Source organism: Maylandia zebra, linkage group LG2, assembly GCF_041146795.1.
Source record: "Maylandia zebra isolate NMK-2024a linkage group LG2, Mzebra_GT3a, whole genome shotgun sequence".
NCBI lineage: Eukaryota > Metazoa > Chordata > Actinopteri > Cichliformes > Cichlidae > Maylandia > Maylandia zebra.
Window position 1 is genome coordinate 31,646,977 of NC_135168.1, and position 25,350 is coordinate 31,672,326.

Sequence of the window (25,350 nt, forward strand, 5' to 3'; positions counted from 1 at the left end):
TGCTGCAACAATAACTCTTCATTGACTGAAACTAAAATTGAAGAGTGTCCGTGGATGAAGCCAGCAAAGGTCTACCTCCTCGTATTTTCCTCAGGCAAGACGATGGATAACAAACAAAAGAAAGAAGTGATATTTAAGCTGCACTAACTGAGTCGGTGAAGGTTGTGTCCACTGAGACACGATGTTGCTGTATACTGTAGCTGGGTAAAAAAAAATACACAAAGCTCTGACATCAAAAACAGACTGGAAGAAAAGGAGGGAAGCGGGAGGAGGATGAGCAGCTGATTTATCTGCTCAATGTGAGAAACTCACCACATTTATTTTAAAAAAGTCCATAAGTGGGAAATTACTAATAAATTAAAGTGTAACTGATGTCAACCAGGAAGGATGTCCTTCTTTAATGAATGCAGTTTTAATACGCTAAGCATACAAATGAGATACAGTGGGGCAAAAAAGTATTTAGTCAGCCACCGATTGTGCAAGTTCCCCCACTTAAAATGCTGACAGAGGTCAGTAATTTGCACCAGAGGTACACTTCAACTGTGAGAGACAGAATGTGAAAAAAAAATCCATGAATCCACATGGTAGGATTTGTAAAGAATTTATTCGTAAATTAGGGTGGAAAAAAAGTATTTGGTCACCTCAAACAAGGAAAATCTCTGGCTCTCACAGACCTGTAACGTCTTCTGTAAGAAGCTTTTCTGTCCCCCACTCGTTACCTGTATGAATGGCACCTGTTTGAACTCATCATCTGTATAAAAGACACCTGTCCACAGCCTCAAACAGTCAGACTCCAAACTCCGCCATGGCCAAGACCAAAGAGCTTTCGAAGGACACCAGGAAAAGTATTGTAGACCTGCACCAGACTGGGAAGAGTGAATCTACAATAGGCAAGCAGCTTGGTGTGAAAAAATCAACTGTGGGAGCAATCATCAGAAAATGGAAGACATACAAGACCACTGATAATCTCCCTCAATCTGGGGCTCCACGCAAGACCTCATCCCGTGGGGTCAAAATGATCATGAGAACGGTGAGCAAAGATCCCAGAACCACACGGGGGGACCTGGTGAATGACCTGCAGAGAGCTGGGACCAAAGTAACAAAGGTCACCATCAGTAACACACTACAACGGCAGGGAATCAAATCCCGCAGTGCCAGACGTGTTCCGCTGCTGAAGCCAGTGCATGTCCAGGCCCGTCTGAAGTTTGCCAGAGAGCACATGGATGATACAGCAGAGGATTGGGAGAATGTCATGTGGTCAGATGAAACCAAAGTAGAACTTTTTGGTATAAACTCAACTCGTCGTGTTTGGAGGAAGAAGAATACTGAGTTGCATCCCAAGAACACCATACCTACTGTGAAGCATGGGGGTGGAAACATCATGCTATGGGGCTGTTTTTCTGCCAAGGGGACAGGACGACTGATCCGTGTTAAGGACAGAATGAATGGGGCCATGTATCATGAGATTTTGAGCCAAAACCTCCTTCCATCAGTGAGAACTTTGAAGATGAAACGAGGCTGGGTCTTCCAACATGACAATGATCCAAAACAAACCCCCCGGCAACAAAGGAGTGGCTCCGTAAGAAGCATTTGAAAGTCCTGGAGTGGCCTAGCCAGTCTCCAGACCTCAACCCCATAGAAAATCTGTGGCGGGAGTTGAAAGTCCGTGTTGCTCGGCGACAGCTCCAAAACATCACTGCTCTCGAGAAGATCTGCATGGAGGAATGGGCCAAAATACCAGCTACTGTGTGTGCAAACCTGGTAAAGACCTATAGTAAACGTTTGACCTCTGTTATTGCCAACAAAGGTTATGTTACAAAGTACTGAGTTGTATTTTTGTTATTGACCAAATACTTATTTTCCACCCTGATTTACAAATAAATTCTTTACAAATCCTACCATGTGGATTCATGGATTTTTTTTTCACATTCTGTCTCTCACAGTTGAAGTGTACCTCTGGTGCAAATTACTGACCTCTGTCATCATTTTAGGTGGGGGAACTTGCACAATCGGTGGCTGACTAAATACTTTTTTGCCCCACTGTATGACCACTGCCGTGTATGAAATAATGATGCTTTGGAATTGTTTTCTTCTGTTTTCTTTATTGACGTCTCAAAGTGAACATATAAAACAAAAGCTCCAGCCTGTTGTTCAATCATTTGTGTTATTTCAGGAAAATAAATAATGATGATTAAATAATCTCAGTAGTTATCTTGGCCTTCTTCCTCTAAGGTTTCACCTCATACTCAGATGCAGATATCTAGTTCAAGAGGGACATTCCTTCTAGCCCGACTCATGGTTGTTGTTGTGGTGACCACCCTCAGGCTCTGGCCTCTGAAGGATTACACTGAAACGCTACAAGGAGACCATCAACTCTGGAACGTTGCAGGGTGTAAACATGTCGGCACAAACAGCAGCTGAGACCATCGAGGTGATGTGGCTGTGTTTTTGGCCCAAACAGCAAGACTGCAGTGCTCAGCTGTGGGCTCATGAATACCCTGATATCTGCCCCACTCTTTTCACTCCAGGCATCTCTGTGAAAGGAAAGTGTCCTGCTCCAATCCTGCTCCAAGCCTGGTGCATCGAATATGGAAAACTCTTTTTCTTTCTCACTCTGTAAAAATTTTAATCTTTGCGATCTGTGCCACATGTGTCAAAAGAGAAAATTTCTTCTTTCAAAAGACTTTAAATGTTGGAATCTATATACGAGCAAAGACATGGAGTCAGACAGGAAACAGCAGCTTTCAGCCCATCCTAACACCATAACCAAATGTCATTGTTTTGTTTTATTATTTTTTGTAATAAAACCTCCCACACAGCTGTTAATTTGTTATGCTCATGCCTGTGAAACAGACTAGATAAGAAATATGTGCTAGGACAAAGTTAAAGATTCCTTGCGAAGCTTTTCCAACACAATGAATCCGACTTTATGAAATGACCCACACTGTCAGGAGCTGTTAAACTCTGCTTGTGAGTCATGTGATTTTGCTGTGTGGAAGCCTGTCTGTAGAACTACGCTCAAGTGTGCTTAACTAAATGTTGCTAAAGAGCCTAAAGTGTGACCAAACTGTACATGAAAAGGCTGTACTGGACACGCTTCTTCAGTGAAGTCAAAGCGTGTCAAACTGCATGTTTCTGGCTGCTGGTGAGATTGTCAGCTCGCAGCGAGGCCCTCAGTGAAACTGCTCTGGGGACAAACTACACACACAAGCATGGTGTGCAGGGAAAAAGGCAACAAGCTGCTTTACCGTGTTCAACAGGAATCTGTTACAATCGTGATGCCCTTCATTTGGCTTTGGGTTAAGTGGAAAACAGTCCTGCATATTTCACCTTCGTTACTGTCACACGTTCATCTACAACACAGCTCTTGCTCTTTATACAATGACTAAAATGTGTTTTTAAACATACTGCTGGGTCTAAGAACATCAGCTTATTGCAGCCGTCTGAGATCTAAACTGCAGAAACTAGTGAATATTGGCTGTTTTGCCATGGTAACCCAGAAACCACAGAGCCCTCCACATTTCAAATCCCCATTAACCTCTTTGTCCAACACACATTGTCTATGAAGCCGAGCATGTTGTAACCACTTTCTAAAGACTGAGACCTTTAAAGGGATTAAAAAGAGCTGGAAGTGACACAGAAAGGACAGTTATTGATTTGGTTATTATTGTTTTTATTTGTATTATTTTATCAATTCGCTTAGGCCAGATTTTAGTTTCAATTCTTTAAATTACCTTTTTAATTATAGCAGGTGGTGTGTTTAATGTCAGAGAATAATCAGATGATCCCCAGTGAGAAGCACTTGGCAACAATGTAAAGGGAAAACTCCCATTTAACAGGAAGAAACCTCCAGCAGGAGGTTTAAAATTGACTATGTGCACGTTAGCATATGCTACTTCCGGTGCGGAAACTCCTGTGGGGAGCTTTGTTTCCGGTGTCCTATTCGCGCCTGGTTTACGGTCCAAAACAAGTTAAGCAAATGAATGAATCAAGCGGCGATTTACATTTCTATAGATGTCTTGGGCATTTACCCAATATATCTGTAAATGATGTTCATCGACTTGTCGATATTTTTTCCCCGCGCCTCAGAGCAAAAGAGAAAAGGGATTCAAATGTTATATTTCTCAGCTGTCCCTCGTTTATCGCGGGTGTTATGTTCTAAAAATAACCAGCGATAGGTGAAATCAAGTAGCCAATTTTATTTTTTGACGGTGCAAAACGTTTGGTGGACATCGTGGACATACAGCACTGCACTTCAGAGTCACACTGCAGCGATTCTGTACTGTACAGGAGAGACGTCACAGAGGAGATCGTCTGCAGCGATCAGGACACAATGTGACGTAAAAAAAATAAGCATGCACTAAACTTGCACTAAAAAATCAGCGAAACAGCGAGGTGAAAGGTGAACCACGTTATAGCGAGGGACCGCTGTAATTTTGAAGGTAAGTCACAACATACCCTTTGTAAATACTAATGTATAGAAACCGGTACCAGCAATTGTTCATTTTTTGTGTGGCTTTTTTCACAGTTTGTTAACATGCTGTGTAGGTGTGTACTTGACTAGCTGATATGGACATAACGGGGAAACATCTGGTTTGACTATTCTTCACCTGTAGTTTGAATGCTGCCTGTTTAAATCATAATAACTGTCACTATACAGAGATGTGCTTCTGAATGTGGACGATGTGTCTTCTGCAGTGATGCAGTTCTGCTTGGGTTGAGTGATGTAAACAACTGATCGATCTAAACTCTTTAAACATCAAAATTGATCATTAGATTTTTTATGACACAACAGTGGTGAGTGTTCCCACCTTCTGCTCTTTGTAACTTAACACGATCTTTCCGTTTTCGAGTTTTGGACATGATTTTGGAGTATATCTTCGCAGTAGCGATTGACCGCAAAGTAAAGCTACCGGAAATGTAGAACCCCACATCCGGTCTCAAACCAGGAAGTTAGCATTTTCTCATGCACAGGGTCAATTCTCTAAGATGATGGCTTATCATCAAAAGAAAAAAAAATGGTGTCATTCCTGGTAAGGCTTGTGTTGATCACAATCAGCCAAGGATCTAAAGGTCAAAGGTCACTCTTTCGAGGATGCCAATGTTCACATTTTGGACAGAGAAGACAGATGGTTTGAAAGAGGAGTGAAAGAAGCCATGTCCACTGTTAGCGACCATCTTTGAACAGAGGGCGGGGCTTAACGCCCACTCACATCCTGGGCCATCTGACCTCAGGAAATCACATGATAGGGTGGGGTTAGGTTTCACAATGAGCTCACCCGAAACCCTGGCTGATTGTGACCTACACCCGCTTTCACACCTTGGCTCATGTGATTAGAGGATCATCAGGGGGTCCTTTTGTCCCTCTTTGGGGGGAAACTCCCACTGGGTTTAAATCTGGGACTTTCCACCATTTGACCTTAGAACTGAAGAAGCTTCTTGGATGAGAGTGAAACGTCTTCAAGCAACTTAAAGAAGTCCAGACGCTTTTCTTTCCAAGCTCCTTTGTTTTTCTACAATGTCACTTGCTGGAACATTAAATGTTTATCCTTGTTCTAGTGCTAATTTAGTAACTAACTAAATGTTTGTACAAGTCTGCTCTTGATTACTTAAACAACTCCTGCCATTAGGTTGAATAATGCTAGACTAATTGCAGCTGTGGAGTAAAAAAAAAATTGGTATTGACAACTTCAAATGATAATAAAAATTTAGATATATATGCAGTTTTTGAAAATGTAGAGGACTATTTTTTTGGAAGTCAAATTTATATCAAAGGTCGATGCAGATGATTTGAGATTAGAGCCCGTCAATAAGATTCCTGTCTGGCCCCCAGTCAGACTCAGCGCCAGACCCGTCTTCTATCACGTTTGGATGATCTGCCGTGAGACATCAAAACATCTCACTGTCTGAACTGTAAGTCTCTCAAAGCTCCACTGCTTCAGAATACCAGCGGCATCAAGATGTTTAAGGACCCACTAGTTAGGTTTGCTGGGAGGGATTCCTGGAGTTAGATATCAGCAGGCATTACCGCTCTTCTGGTTTTTGGCACATAACCCTTTGAACTCACACTTCTTTTTTTATCAGAGTCAAGTTCAGATGCAGCATGCAGTTGTTTTCACAAACTAGGTGCACACAGCCCGTCTAAAAGCAAGGCCAGTCTAGCAACAAGCTGATGAACACACACAGCCTTTTGTAACTGAAAAGAAAGCAGATTTTCCCCTTTATAATGCAGCTTGTGCTCCCTTCCAGCAATGCACATGTTGGATAGAACATATCCTGTGACGAAAATTCGAAATTTATAAAAGCAACCTAAATATTTTTATATGTTTCTATTCTGTAGTGAAGAAAAACAGAATGTGTGAAATGAGAGTTCTTCCTCTTGCAGTGTGATGTATCTTTAGATCACCACAGGCCTGTGTTTGTGCCCATGTGAAACAGCATAAATCATTTTCTCATAAATCGGTAAGCATTTTGCACCTCCTCAGCATGTATGCCGAATGAAGGAAACGTGTGTGTTTGTTTTTGCCCCTCGTCTCTCTTTTAGGTAAGGTAAGATCCAACCGTGCCTGCCTGTCCATCAGCAAATGCAGGACTAATTACAGCTGCGCCGCTCCTCCACTCTTTTGATGCTCCAGGAGTTGTCTGCTAAGTGGCAGATGGCAACAAGCCAGAGAGGTTATTGCAAGTTTAGAGCTGGCTCCCTCTGAAAACACTGCCACTGCAGGAGCTATTGATTGACGCACGAGTCACTCTGTGGCTGCAGACTCTGCCAGGGTTCCCCTTCTCCCCTCACTGAGTTTCTGCCACAGTTTCTGTTCCAAGCTGCTGAGAGGAATCCAGCTCGCTAAACCTCGGCTTAGTTGTTAAGAAGCCTGGAGGGAAACACTTGCTGTTTGCATAAAATTACTACTGGCTTGACTTACACAGCAGTGAAGGAGTAGCTCGTTAACCCTCCGTGAACTACATGGGACAGGAACGCGTTAGCTCAGACGTTTCAGGGTCTGATCTGATTTTGTGTGAAGTCATTCTGAGAGCACTTTCCAGAACTTCAATAATATCTACAATAATACTGTAGCTTCTCTCTTGCAGAGGTTTTGGTTTAGAAATGTAGCACTCACTATTTCTCATTTTCAGTAAGAACGCAACAAAATAACAAAATAACATTGGTAGAAGATGGTGTTTATTAGTTGGTGGAACAATGGAACAGACAGATATCTGGTGTAAAGGGTTTGGTTTACGCTGGTTATTAAAAACTAATAAAAATTTAAATAGCAGCAGAGATGAAGAGCACTCATTAAATATTAACTCAGCAGGTGTGAGATGATCCAGCCACAGGTCGATGATGGTGGAGTCCAGATCGCTAAAAGGGCTTTTTAGCAATCCTCATGACCCTCATCGAAATAAAAATGCCCTCTGTGAGTGACACTTTTTAAGCAAGGAGATGCTTTATGAGGTGGGAAGGTTTCAATCTGATACACAGTACTGACTGAAAAAGGCTGAAATCTCAGCCTTTTTCAGACTCACTTCTAGCCTCCTGATCAGTAACCACAAAGTGCACTCACTAGCTTTTTCTGGAGCTTTGAATCATCGGTAAATGATGTTTGCAAGCTTGTGTTTGTTTACAGTTTACCTGCTGATCAGTGGCGTGTCTAGAAAATTTTTGTTGGGGGGGCCAGGTAGGGGCACAGATTTGGAGAAGGGTGGCAGATGTAATTGGCAGATAATGTTTAAAACAAATTCTACCAACCATTAACCATAATTCAATAACCCTATAAACCTAATAACCGAATGCGCTTTTAACTCTTATTAGAATGAGATTTTAACCACTACGGTGCAAAGTTTTTAGATACTGCGTTGATAAAGTACAAGAGATACAATCAGTGCTTTGTCAGTGTTTACTCAGCATTCAAGGACATCAATGTTTGCATAGTATTTTTACTGCCATGTAGTGCACATATGTTTTGGGCAAAAACAGTTTTTAATATTAAAATACGAACATTTGTAACAAACAATTGACAAATTAGCCAATGCCAATGCAAAACTTTATCTGCCTGTTAAAAAAAGAAGATAATCTTCTCACAAACTGGTGATTTTGAAACAGGAAAAAAGTGGGGAAACAAATGAAAAGACTAACATTTGAATAAAACCTGAAAGCAAGTAAATACTTTCTATGCTGCCTTATGGTAAACATCTATACATTTTACGTCAGATAAAAACTTTGGTTGTAAGATTCAGATAATTATTTAAGTTTTAAGAATAACTCCAGCTTTGTGTCTTTTTTCCATTCTAGCTAAAGTCCGGGACAAACTGCGTCTCTTCTCAGCTCAATACGAAACGTGTAATATTTTCTCTGAATGAGGGACCATTCCATTTTTTAAGGAGCCGTTGGCAACTCTACTAACCTTATGAATAAAATAAAGTTCACTATCAGTAACATCATAGCACCCACCCAGCTGTATATAAACTCCGTCAAGCTGGCTAGAACGCAGTATGAGTTATTGCAACTGAGGGTAAAAAGTCAGCAACATGAAAATAAACTCCACCTGAACTTGGTTTATATCTGACCCAGATAGACTGCAGGTCATAACTTCTTACCTGAAGTTCAGTTCACCTGACACTCGGACTGGCGGCTGCCTCGGGGCTCTCCTCCTGCCTCCCCTTCCCTCATCCACCTGCTGGCCTCTGTGGAAGCTCCGCCACAGCCACCACCAAACAACTGAGTTATTTTTACACATCGACCTGGATCTGGCCAATCCACCACCTCTCATTGTTCATGCCATTACAAAAAAAATAAAAAATAAGTCATATGCCCGGTATGCCCGATGGCCAGTCCAGCGATGTTAACCTGCAACCAAATCTGCAGCTCCATACAGCAATGTTACGACTTGGATTATATCTTATAACTCATAACTCTTATGTTAGCTGCCCTCAGTAGCATACTGTCAGAAATATTCGAGGGCTGCAATAATTCTTTAAGTGTTATTTTTTCCTTGGTATTCTAATTTCACCGAAGTTTACTAAACTCAACAAACTTAATATTACTTACCGGGACATTTATTCTGTCCTCATTTTCTTTCACCGAAAAATTGTTTCCTGCAGTGCCGTCTTTCGTGCTTGGCTCTCCTACCTTTGCTAACATGATGCACATAGCGCAGAAGCGATGCTGCATTCACTTACACTCGGATATCTGAGCTTCACTGTGAAAACATAATCGTACATTTGATATTTGATTGAATTTTATTGTTTTGCCTTTGGGGTGGCACCTGGGGTGGCCAGTCTGGTTGGGGGGGTGGCCTGTGCCCCCCCAGGCCACCCTGCTGGACACGCCATTGCTGCTGATGATATCCTTGAATAATGAAGACCGTGAGCTGTGACTGAAAAACTCTGGTTAACATTGTTTGCTTTGAAACTTCTAAAGCCAAGAGTGAGCGCTGATGCTCCATTTTAAACCGAGACTGAAATGATTAGTGAGTTATGTGATGCAAACATACAATAAAATAAAACAAAGATCTTTCTCTTTCCTTGGCTAAGATATTAAACGTAAGCAAAAATGAAATTGTAAAAAAGTTTTATCGAATATTGCTGACATGCTGAAATTTGGATATACACATCTGTTTCACCAGATGTTTGAGGTGATATGTAAATCAGTAAACATTGGTCACATTTACTGATTCGCATAGTAACTCCTGAATCTTAGTGTTATTGTGTTTACAACAGTTCACTCTGTGAATACATTTTATTAGCTTCATCTTTTGCTCTCCTTAAAGCTGCTCATCGGGTCCCTTCATGCTTGGTCCGCTTTGGGCTTTGGAGCGTGATGTCACGGGAGCTGGGCCACGCCCCCTCCCGCCATGACAGTAGGCCAAAGAAAGCCGAGGACCCGAGTGAGAGTCGGCGCCAAGTTTGAAGTAGTTTAGGAGAGCCGGTGTCCTGACAAAACACGCTACCTATCAAGCTGTCCTACTTGTTGTTACTGCGCATGCGCACAACTCAAAACTGCAATGTTTTTGGTGTTAATAGTACACGACAAATATTTGATCCTACCCCGATCTTGTGCGTGCGAAAAAAGGTTAGTATTATATGTTTACTTCTTTATTACAGCTGATACTTGTTTTCCTTAAGCTGTTGGCAGTTTGTTAACTTTTCAAGCCAACATGCGTTTTGTTTTTTGTGCAAAAATACTCCAATTTGGAGTCTCAATTGAAGTCATATTTCAAGTCTTAATTTACGTCGATTTATTTACGTCATATCTAAATAAATCCAAGCCGGAAGCATGTAATGTAATGATAAGTGTGATTTGGCCATCAGAACGACCTACCTATAGATATGTACGATGGAGGCATAAATCACATAAGGTAGCACGGATTGATAGACGTGACTATACATTTACGCTACGGTTGGGTGTTTGACAAAGTTTCGCAGAACACCGGAAGTCTTTTTGCAACCACGTGCACTGCCCCCTGGTGGCCTTTAAAAAGAATGCAGGTTCAAGGCATTTCCAAGTTGGCTTCACTCTTCAAACCCAGAAGCTTTGTCCATCTTTTATATTGTCTGTGAGAGGAGAACGGGCACACATAAGCACAAAGGCATATTGTTTGGCTTACTTTGTCAGGACAGTCACTGACACTATTGCATTTCCAAGCTTCTTAAAACTAAGTTTAACTCTAACATGAAGTGGCAAACCCTAACCTTAACCTAAACTTAAAACTAATCCTTACATCGACCCCAAACTCTTTGTGTAGTGGTCACAAGTATAGCTGGACATGTTTTACAATCCCAATTCCCAAAAAGTCAGGACACTGTATAAAATCCATATTTTGTTGACAGCAGAACATAAAAAATATCAAATGTTTAAACTGAGACAGTTTATACTTTATGAAAAATATTAGCTCATTTTGAATTTGATTGCAGCAACAGGTCTCGCAAAATTTGGGATGAGGGCAAAAAAGCTGAAAGAGTAAATGATACTGAAAAGAAACACTTTGTAACTACTCAGTTTAACCAGTGACAGGGCAGCAACGTGATTGGTAAACTTCTGTCAATTACCCAATCTGTAAAAACTGTGTCTACAAATTTTGCAACAATGTCAGAATAATGTTCCTCGATGTAAAACTGAATATCACCATCATCCGCCATACATAATATCATCAAAGGAATCAGGGAAGTCAAAAATCAATCTTGGATGCCTGTGATCTCTGGCAAGCACTGCATTGAAAACAGGAATGATTCTGTCGCATCTAAAGAAATCATTGTTTATGAACACAAATGCAGATTAATCGTCTACAATGCAAAAAAAAAAAAAAAAAGCCATATGTGAACACAATCCAGAAGTTTCACCACCTTCTCTGAGCCAAAGCTCATTTAAAATGACTGCAAAGTAGTGATCAGACAAATTAAACAAACATGGACTCTGAACTGAGTGCTGATAACACTCCTCCTCTTCAGTCTGGAGGACGTAAAGCCCTGCATCTCTGATGGTACCGTGGTGCATTAGTGCCTATGGAGTTGGCAGCTTGCACGTCTTCAAAGGCATTATCAGAGCAACATATGCATATGAAGTGTTTTGCCCAAGGACACAACGACCAAGACTGTCCAAGCCGGGGCTCGAACCGGCAACCTTCTGATTACAAGGCGAACTCCCAACTCTTGAGCCACGATGATGTTTTTCCTTTAATAAATAATATCATCATTTTAAACCTGTACTTTGTTTTTTATAATTACTATTTGTTTACTTATTTATCTTTGTCTAATATTAAAATGTATTAAAATTTGAAACATTTAAGTGTGACAGAGATACAGTATTGCACATTGTGTCTATTTCCTGTAAATAAATAAATCTGAACCTCTGAAATTATACAGAAAGTATCTGGATAGGTTTGGATCACATATCCATCATTTGTGTGAAGGAGCACCTGTGAATGACTTCACAGCTTACATGTATTATAAATGAAGTTGGTTAGTTAAGCAGCTGCTAAAATGGCAAAAACAAGTGAAGTGAGCTCAGAGAAAAGGTCATGTTTGTTTGCATGAAGACCGCCGCTCTGTTCGACAGTCCTCCACAGTGGGGGTGGGAGTTCACAAATAGAGACCTGAGAACAGGAAAGTGCACATGCAGACCCAAAGAGCAGACTGGGAAGCATAATTGGGAGCAATGTTGAGAAAAGGCAGCAGAGGGAAAGTGATACAGCAAAAAAATCAGGCGTACCCTCAAAGAATGAGACCGAATGGATTAAGAGCATACACAGAAAACAGACCTCTGTTATTTTCATTCAAGAGACAGCTTAATGCATATGGCTCTTATGGTGGGAAGTTTATATAGAGAATATGAAAGGAATGAAGTTGAAAGCACAGTGCCTATAAAAAACATTCCCCCTCCATTTATCGCTTTTATAAATGGAATCATGGTAAATATAACTTGGTTTTTATGGCAAGAATTCATTTTAAAAACATTTGACAAAGTTAAAACAGACGTCTAACAATTGAAAATAAAAGTAAACGTCGTGTAAAATAAGTGAATGCATTTAACAGATGAACCTTTGGCTGCCATCACAGCACCGAGTCTGTAGATACCGCTCCATCAAACTACTCAAGCTCTGTCAGGTTGGATGTAAAGAGTCCTTTTCAAGTCCAGTCATAAATTCCTCGTTGGATTGATGCTTTGACTTGGACACTCCAGAGCCTTCACCTTGTTCATCTCCATAAACCATTTCTGTGTCTTCAGGTCATTGTCATGCTGTAAAACGACCCCTCCAATCTCCGAAATAATGAAAAATCAGATTGTCTGCCAGGAAGCATCCCCACAGCATGACGCTTCCGCCACCATGCTTCACAGTGTGGATGGCACGTGTGTGGAGATGTGCAGTGGTGGGTGTCTGACAAACATCGTGTTTAGTCTGATGGCTAAACTGCCCATCAGATTCTTCTAGTTCACCTCGGAGTTTCCCACATGCTTCTCCAGCAAAGCTTTAACATGAGCTTTTTTTTCTCTTTTTCCTATTGTTCATAAAGCTTTGACGGGTGAAGCTCTCAGTGTTGTAGTCACGGTCTCTCGGTCTCGGCTGCTGAAGCTTTGGAGTAGTCACAGGTGTCTTGGTGGTCTGCGTCTTGCACACTCAGTTTGTGAGCACGACCAGTTCCAGGTCTGTTTACGTCTCTGTCTTATTTCTTGCTTTTCTTACTGACAGATTTAACTGAACTCTAAGCGATGTTCAGTGACTTCATATTTTTTACATCAGTCCCTGACTTCTACTTTTCTATAACCTTTTCTTGGAGTTGCCTAGAGAGTTTATCTTCATGGCGTGATTAACCAGATACAGACACAGGAAGTGCACTCAGGTGATCTCTATTTCACTAACTGATTCAACTAGCATCATCTGGATGAACCTGAATTAGGTTAGCCATTTTAAAGGGGGTTTAAAGCCATTTTATATGTATCCATTAAAGCCACTTGGCTGCTGCTTTATTCATAAGGGGTCACCACAGCAGGCAGCTCCTTCTGTTTGATTTGACAGATTTTTAAGCTGCCCTTCCTGACGCTATCCCAAAGGGATTTATATCTCCTCCCACCATCAAACTGGGGATTTTTTTTACTTGTTAGGCAACTAAATTAACTGACATTAATCTGTAGAAGTCTGTTTTTTCCTGGACATGAGAGAGATGTTTGGTAAATTCTTGACAAAAAGCAATTAACTCTTATATGTTGGGAGGTGGGTTTTTTTGTTTGAAGTCTTACAGAAGAAGAAAAGCAGTGACTGGATGTCCAAACAATTTAGACTTTGTAATCTATGCAACTGTTTTACTGCATGTTTGTAAGTGGATACCTTGCTGTCTTTCTTTGAAGTACATTTTACTGTCTAGTCTAAAGATATTACTCCATTTTAAAGTGTCCAAATCAAGAACATTCTTAAGTTGTGTGCAGCTAGCGTCAGCGACACTCAGAAAGATTATGCGTCATTTGCAAAAAATGTGAACACACAGTTAGCAGGTAGAGTTGGAGCAAACTAAATGTACATGAATTATTTGCCCTGTGATTTTGGTGATTTGTCCTTTGTGTGTTCAGCAGTAATTACAAGCCTCAAAATGTTGCTCCTGATAAGAAAAGTGAAAAGCAGAAACTTTAAAATGCTACTTCAGAGATCTTAGAGGAGAATAAAGGTTTCGAGTAGTCGGCTCAAACGTGTCTAATAGCTTGGAAGCCCACACATAGGTAATGAACCACATTTCTGTCAGGAAAGGAGCCTCGAGTTGGCTTTTAAAAAAGCCACTGGAGCTTTTCCAGACACAACTTTCCCTGGCAGCCATACACAGCAAATGGATATGTTTCTAATGAAAGGCTTTTAGGGGATATCGATTTTTTTTTCCATAAGCATGGCTGGCAGTTTTGTCCTTGACATGCAGTCGGACGAATATGCAGATGGGAAAGAAAAATTAATGAAAAATTCTGTTTCAACCCAGTGTGCCTGTTTTCTGAGCAACGTGGTGATTATTTTCTCTGCGTGACCACCATAGAGTGGCACTATGACATTTAAAAAGTTATTACACACATTAATGAGCTAATTGTCTCACCAGGTCTCACACAGTGCCAAAGACATCTTTGATCTAACTTCCTCACCTGAGGATTCACCCCGGCTGCACACTCCTGTCCGTGTACATCAGTCATCTAAATATCTGCAGCGTAATCACTTGTGCAGAAACATTCTCTTATTCCTCAGAGTGAAAAACTTTAAGATGCAAGTCAGCAATTTTTTTACTTTGCGTGTGACCAGAGCTGGGGGGAGTGTCATTACACTAATGCGGTACTGCTATCCAACAAAGGATCTGCCACCAGGGGGGGTAAACTCTGGACAGCAAAGAACACAGATCTTAAGATAATGGACTGCCCTGCATTACAACCTTACTCATCTTTCTTTCTTTTTTTAAATATCCTATTGCTCATTCTACCTCCGAAGCAGCAGGGCATCATGTGTTATCTTCAAAGGCACAGTGACTATATTAACATTAACAGAAGTACTCACACTGTCAGTGGCATCTTAAAGCAGTTTTAACATTTCATTAATAATTAAAAAACAGCCACAAACATTTAAAGATATTCGCCAGATGTCTTTTAAACTCTCATCAGCTGAACAGAGAATTTTAAAGCTCAGATTTTAAAGCTAGGGAAAGCAGGTCTGTGCACAGAAAGCCTGCAAGTCACAGCCCATTAAAAGGTGCCACTAACAAGGCACTTAACCCCTGTCTCCTCTCATGTATCAGCTCAGTAGCAGCAGTATAAGACGCTGTCCACACCAGGCTCTCGGTGGGATTTGGTAAGTTGCTGAAAAAAGCCTCCAGGCTCAGTAAACACCCGTGGATAAATACAGATTAGATTGATGGTGTAATCTTAGATTTTCTTTCCAGTGAGCAGGCAGGTGACGTTTGTTAATGACCACAGATATGTACAAGATGCATTTAGACAGCATGTTGTAAAATGCTCCCACAGTGGTGACTTTTTAGAAAGTTAATCTCTCCCTCTATTACCTGTAAGGGTGAACGCACATTGTCAAATTGTAATTGGATCTGATGGAGCTGATATTTAAGCTCAGCAACACGGAGAAACATGCTGGATAAAAATAAATCAGACTAAATTTAGAGTTTCTTTATTCTGGCCTGGAAAACAGCCAGTGAGGAAACAAAATTGTTTTTGTGGAGATAATGATCACAGTTTCAAAAGATTATTTTGAGAAAAAAATATTTAATGCTCCCTACGGTTATATGTAACCCCAACGCTGATCGATGATCGATTTTGTAATCGTATCATCAGATCTGCGACCATATGTTCGAGATACTCAGGTGAAGAGAGGTGCAGAGCTGTTAACTGATCACCACCTGGTGGTGAGTTGGATCAGGTGGCAGGGGAGGATGCTGGACAGGCCTCGGGTACCTAAACGTATAGTGAGGGTTCCCTGGGAACGCCTGGCAGAGGTCCCCGCCTGCGAGATCTTCAACTCCCACCACCGGCAGAGCTTCGACAGCATTCCAAGGGAGACTGGGGGCATCGAGTCCAATCATGGTGGTAACCCCCAAACCAGATGGTGGACACCAGAGGTGAAGGGAATCATCAGGCTGAAGAAAGAGTCTTATTGGCCTTGGTTGGCCTGTGGGACTTCGGAGGCAGCCGATAGGCCCTGACGGGCCAAGCAGAACGCGGCTTGGGCAGTCGCTGAAGCAGTAACTCGGGTGTGGGAGGAGTTCGGAGATGCCATGGAAAAAGCCTTTCAGACTGCCTTGAAGAGATTCTGGCAAACCGTCAGGCGATTCAGGAGGGGAAAGCGGTGCTCTACCTGCACTGTGTGCACTGTGGGTGGAGCACTGCTGAGTTCAACTGAGGATAATTTTGGGCAGTGGAAGGAATACTTCAAGGAGCTTCTCAATCCCACTGAAACGTCTTCTGTGGAAGAAGCAGAGTCTGGGGAAGAGGGCAACGACTTGTCCAACACTGGGGGTGAGTTCACTGAGGCAGTTAAACAGCTATTTAGTGGCAAGGCCCCTGGGGTGGATGACGTTCACCCTGAGTTCCTGAAGGCTCTGGATGTTGTAGGGCTGTCTGAGTTCACACGTCTCTGCAATGTGTGAGATCAGAGGCGGTACTTCTGGATTGACAGACCGAGGTGGTGATTCCTGTCTTCAGGAAGGGGGACTGGAGGGAGAATCCTCTGCCTCCCTGGGAAAGTCTGTGCCAGGGTGCTGGAAAGGAGAGTCCATCCATTTGTTGAACCTTGGACACAGGAGGAACAATGTCATGCTGGTAGAGCAAGCTCTTTGGGTGCCCTTTGTCACCGATTCTGTACATAAAGTTTATGGACAGAGTTTCTAAGCATAGTCAGGTGGCTGAAGGCTTCCACTTGGGTGGTCTCAGAATCTCATCTCTGCTTTTTGCAGGTTTTGTTGGCTTCATCAGGTGATGGCTGTTCGCAGCCGGGTGTGAAGTGGCAGGAATGAGAATCAGCACCTCCAAGTCTGACATCATGGTCCTCAACCGGAAAAGGGTGGAGGAAAGCAAAGCTCTCGATTTACTGGTCGATCCATGTCCCTACCCTCAGCTATGGTCACGAGCTGTGGGTAGTGCCCAAAAGAAAGAGATCGGATACAAGCAGCAGAAATGAGCTTTCTCTGAAAGGTGGCTGGCCTCTCAGTTAGAGATAGGGTGAGAAGTTCAGCCATCCAGGATGGCCTCATACTAGAGCTGCTCCTCCACAATGAAAGCAGCCAGTTGAGGTGGCACCTCGTAGATGAGGTGTTCTGGGCATGTCCCACCGGGAGGAGGGCCCGGAGCAGACCAAGGACATGCGGGAAAGAATTATAGCTCTTGGCCTGCCTGGGAATGCCTTAATGTTCCCCTGGACAAGCTGGAGGAGGTGGCTGGGAAGAAGGCGGTCTGGGCTTCTCTGCTTAGGCTGCTGCCCCCGCGACCCAGCCCCAGTTAAGCGGAAGAAGATGAATGGATGGTTCAACCTCAGCTTCTGATGCTAGGTAGAATAAGCAGAACGTTAGTGAATGGAGCTTGTTGGCTACCTCCCGCTTTAACTATACATATCCATTACTGTTTTCTAAATCCAAGTTGTCAAGTTTTAAACAAGCTTTAAAATCCAGTGATATTTTTATTTTGTTATTTCATTAACTATTAACTTCTGGTGCTAGGTAGAATAAAAAGAAAGTCTTATTGGCTAATTGGTTACCTTCTATATTACCAATACACACCCATGTATTATAATTTATTAGTGTAGTTCTAAATCCAAGTTCTCATTTTTTTAAATGTTGTAGCAAAAAGTAAATACAGTACAGAGACTTAAAATCCTATAAAGAGATATATTTTTTTAATTTAGCAATATCAACCTAATAACTTCTGTTGCTAGCTGAAGGTTAGCTACCTTCCTCATTACCTGTACTGACCCAATATACATGATAATTTCTTAATGTAGTTCTAAATCCAAGTTGTCATTTTTTAATTCAGTAGCAAAAATTTGATATAGTAGAGAATTTTAAAATCCCATAAGTTATATTTTTCATTTATCTGCTGTATTAGGTTACATTTTGGTGTCATTGTGCAAATAAAGTAGTGTACTACACATTACTGATTACTTTTTAAAAATGAATAAATAAATGCAATATGTTACTCCCCAGAAAATGTAACTCATTACTCTACTTGTAGCATTACTTTGTAGCGTGGGGTGAAATTTATTCTCACATAATTACCAGTTACCGAGTTAAACCTTAGGCTACAGTCCCACACACTGAAACAAATCCCTATCCTAATGAGGACACGCAAACTTTCTTTTAATGTTTACATTTGAACACAAAGCCGAAAACATGCAAGTCAAAAACCAGCCCAAAAGACTTCAAAACAATCTCTGTCTGCAGGGCTGAGGTCAGCAAACGCCCAGTTTCAACATCACTCTGGATTCTTTGTGTGAGCACGTTGTGTGTGCAGATGCTTGCAAAGAGCTGAAGTTAACAGCAGAATGCAGTTGTTACCATCCTCAAGCCAATTTGCACTTTACCATCACACTCATGTCCTTTTGTGCAATAAAGGTCCAATTTATGTACATATGCATACGACTCAAACGTTGTAGATAAGATGTGAGCAGTGTCTCGGTAGCTTCTTGTCTGTAAGACAAGGTACATTTTTTTTGTAATAATAATAATGATGGATTGCATTTATATAGCGCTTTTCGGGGCCCTCAAAGCGCTTTACAATTCCACTATTCATTCACTCTCGCATTCACACACTGGTGGAGGCAGCTACAGGTGTAGCCACAGCTGCCCTGGGGCAGACTGACAGAGGCGAGGCTGCCATATCGGCCCCTCTGGCCTTTTTAAATTATTATTGTTGTTGTTTTTATTAATCTTGCGTTAATGACAAGCAAATAAATAATAATCACCTTACAGGGATTGAGGGACTATATCGCCCTTAGTTCAGTCAGCATTTACCAAGCTGGCTGCAGTGGTGGAGAAGTATTCAGTATTTTACTAAATAACAGCAATGCCACAGTGTAGAAATAGTAGAGAGTAAATGTCAAGCACTGAACATTCCAGTGTGTATTATTAGCTGCATTTTCCAACAGTTTTGAAATTAAAAGCCTCATGAATTCATAAAATGTCAGTAATGTTGCAGTATATAATTGGATAATGATTACCTCTGCATTAGTGCTGAAGTGTCACTGATTGCTTTGGTTAGTCCAGTTAAAGCTCATATTTTTGCATCATATTTACACTGCTTGAGAGGGCGGTTTATACCACAGCGTCATATCTTGTGAGCTCATCATTAATTTTGTATGACGAATGTGCTCAATATAAAGTATGAAATGCCGTGAAATGGGAACACTTCCACGATCATGTGTAATTAGCTTCTGGACACTAACGGGATTTAATTACTTTTGGCAACATCATAATGCACTTATGTGCAATATGGTGTAGCACACTGATTGCAGCTCAGAAAACAGATCTGATAAGCCAGCGAACAGAAGCATGACACAGCTCGGTTTTCGTTTAATCACCTCAGTGTGAACAAAAGCCATTCTTCTTTCCTGGAAGAAACTTTGCTTAAATACTCGTGTTTTCTGGAGTGAAATCCACCAAATATGGTCTCTGTGTTATCAGTGCAGCAGATTTTATCAGCAAATGTCAGAAAATGTTAGTCCTGGTATCTACATAATTGTGGCTCCACAAATTTGAAAGATAAAATCATCAGTTTTGTGCATTTCGTGGGGATGTTTATGTAGAATTTGACTCGTAAAGCTATTTTAAATATATGCCATAAGTGACCTTGTGCACTCTGTCTGTGCCTTGCCTAACCAGACAATAAGCTAGAAAATGGAAGTGGCAAAAATCTTCAGTCCAATATCTGTAAATGCAAACAGCCTGCACTGAAGGTCTGGTGATTTAACAAGGAGGGGAGATCAGAGTACCGTCAGACAGGAGTTTATTCCACCATCTAAATTTTGGGTTTATTTGTGCCACATTTAGCCCATTAATTAACAATATAACTCTGAGGCATTCACGTCAAACCAAATGACGCTTATTTACCTCATTGACTCTGGTTATTGAATATCCGACCATTTCACTAAAGTAATAATCACAGTGCGTAATAAAAAAATAAGTAATAGGAGCAGCATTGCTTCATTGCACCACCTCCCTGTAGTGTAATCTTTACTACATTTTGAGGTTTTATGAGCTGAGAGAGAATGCTAGAAACCTTCATATAGCACTTTTAAATCTCTCAAATAAAAATAAAACACACACACTTGTCAAAAACCACCTGAAACACATTCGGACCACATAACTGATCCAGCCCCGTGTGGTACTGCTGCCGTGGAGCGCAAGCGTGCAGCTTTATTCGTGGTAGAGAAATCATCTTTTAGTTTGAAAGTCTTTTTTCTCTGTGCTAACTTTCTGTTTATGCACACTCACGGCAGGTGACTTTCAAAGAACCAACACCATTAGCTTTGTTTGGATCTTCTTCTGTTTTCCCCTTTTCTGGCCAACACTCTGTGAAACTTTGAGGGCACCAGCTCCTTGGAGACTTCTTTTGTTCTTCACTCGGCTGTTCAGATAATCTTAGGTCATATCCACATATTTTACAGGCAGAAAACCTAAGAGAGATGACAAGAGCAGGATGTTTTTCCCCCTCCTAGCCTCTATTCAGCTCTGGCACGCAAAGCCCAACCTAAGCAGAATGAGTAAGTGGAGAGCATCATGACACAGTTTTGAAAAAGATGAGAGGAGGATTATTACACTGAGCCAGTGAAGTACTTCTTAAAGTTTGTTCATCACAGAGTGCTCGTCAAAGTGCCTCTAGAAAGACATTCAGCCGCGGATGCTCATTTGAGGGGATTTAATTTGAAGGAAAAGGAAGCATTTCGATTTAATTTTCCACAGAGACGCGTTGTCCAAAGGTGGGCATGTAATAATGACAGCCAGATCTGTCATTTGTCTTCTCTCTGTTCTTGCTGTTAAGTGAAATGAGTAATAGTGTGGTTGAAAAGCTTTTCAATCTCCAGGGAGGATCCATGCTGAGAAACAATGCAGTCATTTGTGTGGATGGAGAAAGTATATAATTTCAAGACCAATCACATGGAATCATATGGGAAGCAGCGCTGCACAGTTTGAACTCTTTAAATTGGTTAAAATGAGTAACTGCATTGGGGCTGTATCGCATCCGGACAGCTGGTCTGATCCCTTGAATTGAGAGATTTTGTGTCATTTACCCGCCTGTTACTTCAAAAATCAAGGAAAGTGAAGCGCATTCAGGCTCAGACTGCATGAGACGTGCCTGCTTCCTCCTGAACCTGACATGCTCATTATCAGCATTACCATAATCTATTGTGTCACTCACAAAAGCTTTGCTATAAAAGGAAATTCCACAGATTTTACATATCAAGCTCAGGCAGCTCATGCGGTCTCAGCAGCCAGCTGAGAAAAACTATCCAGAGGCTAAAAAAAAATACCCCTGATGATGTCATAATGATGTCACCAGAGTTATGTCAGACTGGGTGGTCAGGTAGTAAGGAGTAACTTTTGATGAAGGTAGAACAAATCCAAGTTTGCAGCTGCTTTATGGATCCTGTGTGTTTGAAGCTCTTGATTGTTAGACTTTACTCGTTTTTTAAAATAATGTCTTTCTTTCTCTTTAGTCACCCTGCTCTTTGGAGTGCAACACTAATGCATTACTTAAGTGTGGCTAAACATAAGGTAAGAATTGGCCAGGAAAGTCTGAAATCTGGCCCATTGTAAGCCTTTGGTTTAGGAGGGCATAGATTTTAGACTTTTAACTGTATTTTCATAAGTTTTATCCTACTGAGAAAGACATTCATACAAAGTAATTAAGGAACAAATAAACTGTAACAGTTAAAACACATATGTTCATGTTTTTTTGCTTTTTACTAGCAGCTACAGAAATGTGTGTGCTTTTTTGTGGTAACAATTACGACATAATTTATTTTATCGTGCGTAAAAACTAAAATTGCACTTGGATGGGATTAAACGTGCAAAGGAGAGTTTCTCTGTCAAATTATCCCCGCTTTGACGTGAAAAGATGTGACTCCTTTTAGAGCCTTTTCTCGGGTGTTTACCCAGCGGATTACATGAATTCTCGTGATTTTATAAAATTACCGTTTGGATTGATGTGCATGACACTTTCATTAATTACGCTCCACCAGCTATCCTCGGAGTCTGGAGGAGGTCTGCCCGCAACCTTTAGGCTCGAAGTTTAGAGTGAACACACCAGCACAAAATCTAAACTGCCAGCAGCTCCATGACGTCAGGTGAGGTTAAATACAGTTTATTCACAGGTAAAAACGTTAACAGCAAACATTCAGAACACAAACTCTGCTTTTTGTTATATTAGCAAGCTGTTGCGTTTTATGGGCCTTGATCTGCCTGCACTGTCTGGCCCTGGATGATGTGTTTATCTACATCAGTCTGATTGATGATGTTGAACATAAGCATAGGCAGAGGTAAAAGAAAAGTGAGAAGGAATGAGGCGAAAACAAAATCCACTCCGCCGTCCTCCTGTGTAACTTACTGCTTTTTGTTGGGTTGTTGGAGGAGGAAGAGGAAGGGGTTGTTGTTTTTTTAAAGCGTAAAGTCATTGATTGTCACAGCAGAGGGAAGCGCTGCTCCAGAGCGGCTATGTGTTGCATGCCTCAGCGGGGAAAATGTCTTCGTATGCGGGTGGCAGTTCACTGGGGAGCGGGTAGGAGAAAGGGAAGCAATGATTGAGCTCCGGGTCCGTGGGCGAGTATCCCGGCAGTTCGATTGACGGGTGTCCCCCGCACTGCACTTCTGCACCTGTCTCGTCAAACACACCAAAAACACCCAGGTTGATGTAAGACACCGGCTGGAAATCCGCCGAGGAGCAGTCCCGCTCCTCGCTGAAGATGATCGCCCCGGCGCTCTGCCTCTGACACTGTCTGCTCCTAGAAAACTGCGCTGTTTTGTACCTTTTGATGATCACCAGGTTGATGAGCCCGAGGAGGCACTCCAACGTGCTGAGAACAGTGGAGATGACCAAACTCCGCTGGTAATCCCTCAGCTGCTCGCAGGCAGGGTTCAACACCACAGAGTGGAAGCAGTAATGGGAATATTTCCTCTCCACCAGAGAAGCCGTGTCCCCGTCCACCACCGCGCCAGAGAAGGCGGTGAGGACCCCCAACAAGAAGACCACAACACCGAGGAGAAAGAAATTCCTGCAGCCGGGCTTGTCCGTGCAACACACCAGCGCGGTTCCCAGCATGACCTGCCCGATTCCCACAAGTAGCCCGGAGTAGAAAGCCCCGGCTGTGGAGCCGAGGTGGAAATGCGCTTTCACCGTAGATCCCAACGAAACGCATCTTAATCCAACGACAACTTCGCTCAGGGCGCACACGAAGAGGAGGGTGCTGGAGAGGACGGTGCACAGCCCTTTCCCACTCAACTTCATTATATTCCACCTCTGCCGCTCTCGATCCCTCTCCCCCGCTCTTCATCCTCCTGCGTCCTCTCCTCCGTCTCCTCTGGAAGCACTCTCACATCGGGACATCATCTGCCGGTGACTCCTCCGGTTCAGAGCGGGCGATCCTCGCCGCTGCGGCGTCTCTCTCGCATGCCCGCCGCTTTACAGGAATATATAAATAATTAATGACAAGAACGCATTCCTCACTGCACTTATCGATAATCCATACAGCCAATGATCGCGTTACCCAAGATCAGCTATAGCCGCCCATCTCACTCCCAAGCAAAAGTTTTTTTATGTTGCTTTTCCTTTTTCCTCCTGACGAGAGAGTGCAGTCCGCCAAGTCTCCGGCTTGAATGCCGTGTGCGGGGTTTTGTGGCAGAGAAGGAGGCGGCTGCTACAGCCGGAGATGCTCGAGCGTCCTGTTGACCAATGACCCGCAGGCCCCAAGAACACTCCTACAGGGGCTATAAGTGTGCCCGAGGTGCCACGTAGAGACTTTACAGTGACGTTGTGTTAAATGGAAAGGCGAGTGAGCGACTTTTGGTGGGTGATCAAAACAATCGTGAGCGCGACTGGTGTTCGGGAATATGAAATGATTTCTTTTTTCTTTTTTTATACACGCACTTCAAACCCTCAGGCTCGTAGTCAGTTCACTTCTGCAGGAGTGACTGCGAGGTGAGGAAATTTAATTTAGGCGAGCGGTAACCTGTGTTCCTGTTACTAAACTGATTTTTGGCGGAAACAAAATAATCCTCTTATTCTTAATATGAGCTAAATAAAAAAACGAAAAGCCCACCAGGAGTGACTGCAAAAACAAGTCCTAGGACTTGTTTTTGTCAGGCAGATCTTTCCGGAAATCACAAATCATCAAGCATCAATAAGACGAGAGGAGCTGAGCGAGGCTGTGTGCTGTCCGCGGTGCTGAAACATCCAAACCAGGAGGCCAGACGGCCGCTGATTGGAGTCCACAGCATCTCTCCTCACATTTCTAATGGAGCTTTAAAACTATAAACGTCTCGTATTTTAATGGTGGTTGAGAGAGGCTCCAGACTTCACCATAGACAACCTTTACAGGAGCGTTGCAGGGTGGATAACTGGTTAGAGGCAGCATTTCAGTCTTAAAACAAATGTAGAAAGACATACTGTATGAGTCATCCAAAGTCCATGCTGCAATGCCCAACAGAAGCTACAGCCCACAGTGTAAAAGTAAATGTTTGAGTGTGAAGTCTAATAGAGTACATAGTCATTATAAATAGAGCAGGCAGCTGAAAGAGACATTCTTCTAATTCATATGTTGAAAATATGTTAAGACAATCTTTACGAGATTTATTTGTGTGTGTGTGTGTGTGTGTGTGTGTGTGTGTGTGTGTGTGTGTGTGTGTGTGTGTGTGTGTGTGTAATCATGTAACCAGATTTCATGATAACGAATCCAAATATATGCTGAGTCATTTTTATTACCTAAAACCCAAAAACATTTTTGGCACTAAAGCGTGGAGATATGACACCACTGCGGTCACTAAGATTTATCATCTTTGTCATCCATGAGCAAAGTAAATATCACAATAAAATTTCATGCCAATGGCATTTGAGGCTGGAGTTTCGGGAGCAAAGTGCCCGAGTGACATTCATTTAGTGAAAACAAATTGGTGTCATTGAATCGGAGCTGGCTAATAATGAAATGTAAAAAAAAAAAATTCGTGAAAAAGTTCAAGGATATGCAAAATGATTCAACTGTGTGACCTGCTGTAAAACATTGCCGGTTCTTGGAGCTGAGTTGTTTCCACTTCATTTTATCTGGCTGTGAAAACTCAGCGGACGAGCGCGAGTTCTTGACTTAATTAACCAAATGTTTGACGAGTGCAGGTGGGAGAATTCCACCA

At 42.1% G+C, this 25,350-nt stretch overlaps 1 protein-coding gene across 1 annotated transcript; it reads right to left on the reverse strand.

The window, feature by feature from the left end:
- Positions 1-22,297: 22,297 nt before the first annotated feature.
- On the reverse strand, positions 22,298-24,094 carry tmem271 (transmembrane protein 271). The gene has a single exon (XM_076877156.1). The coding sequence runs from the start codon at positions 23,453-23,455 to the stop codon at positions 22,664-22,666; it is 792 nt and encodes a 263-aa protein (XP_076733271.1). The 5' UTR covers positions 23,456-24,094; the 3' UTR covers positions 22,298-22,663.
- Positions 24,095-25,350: the final 1,256 nt, after the last annotated feature.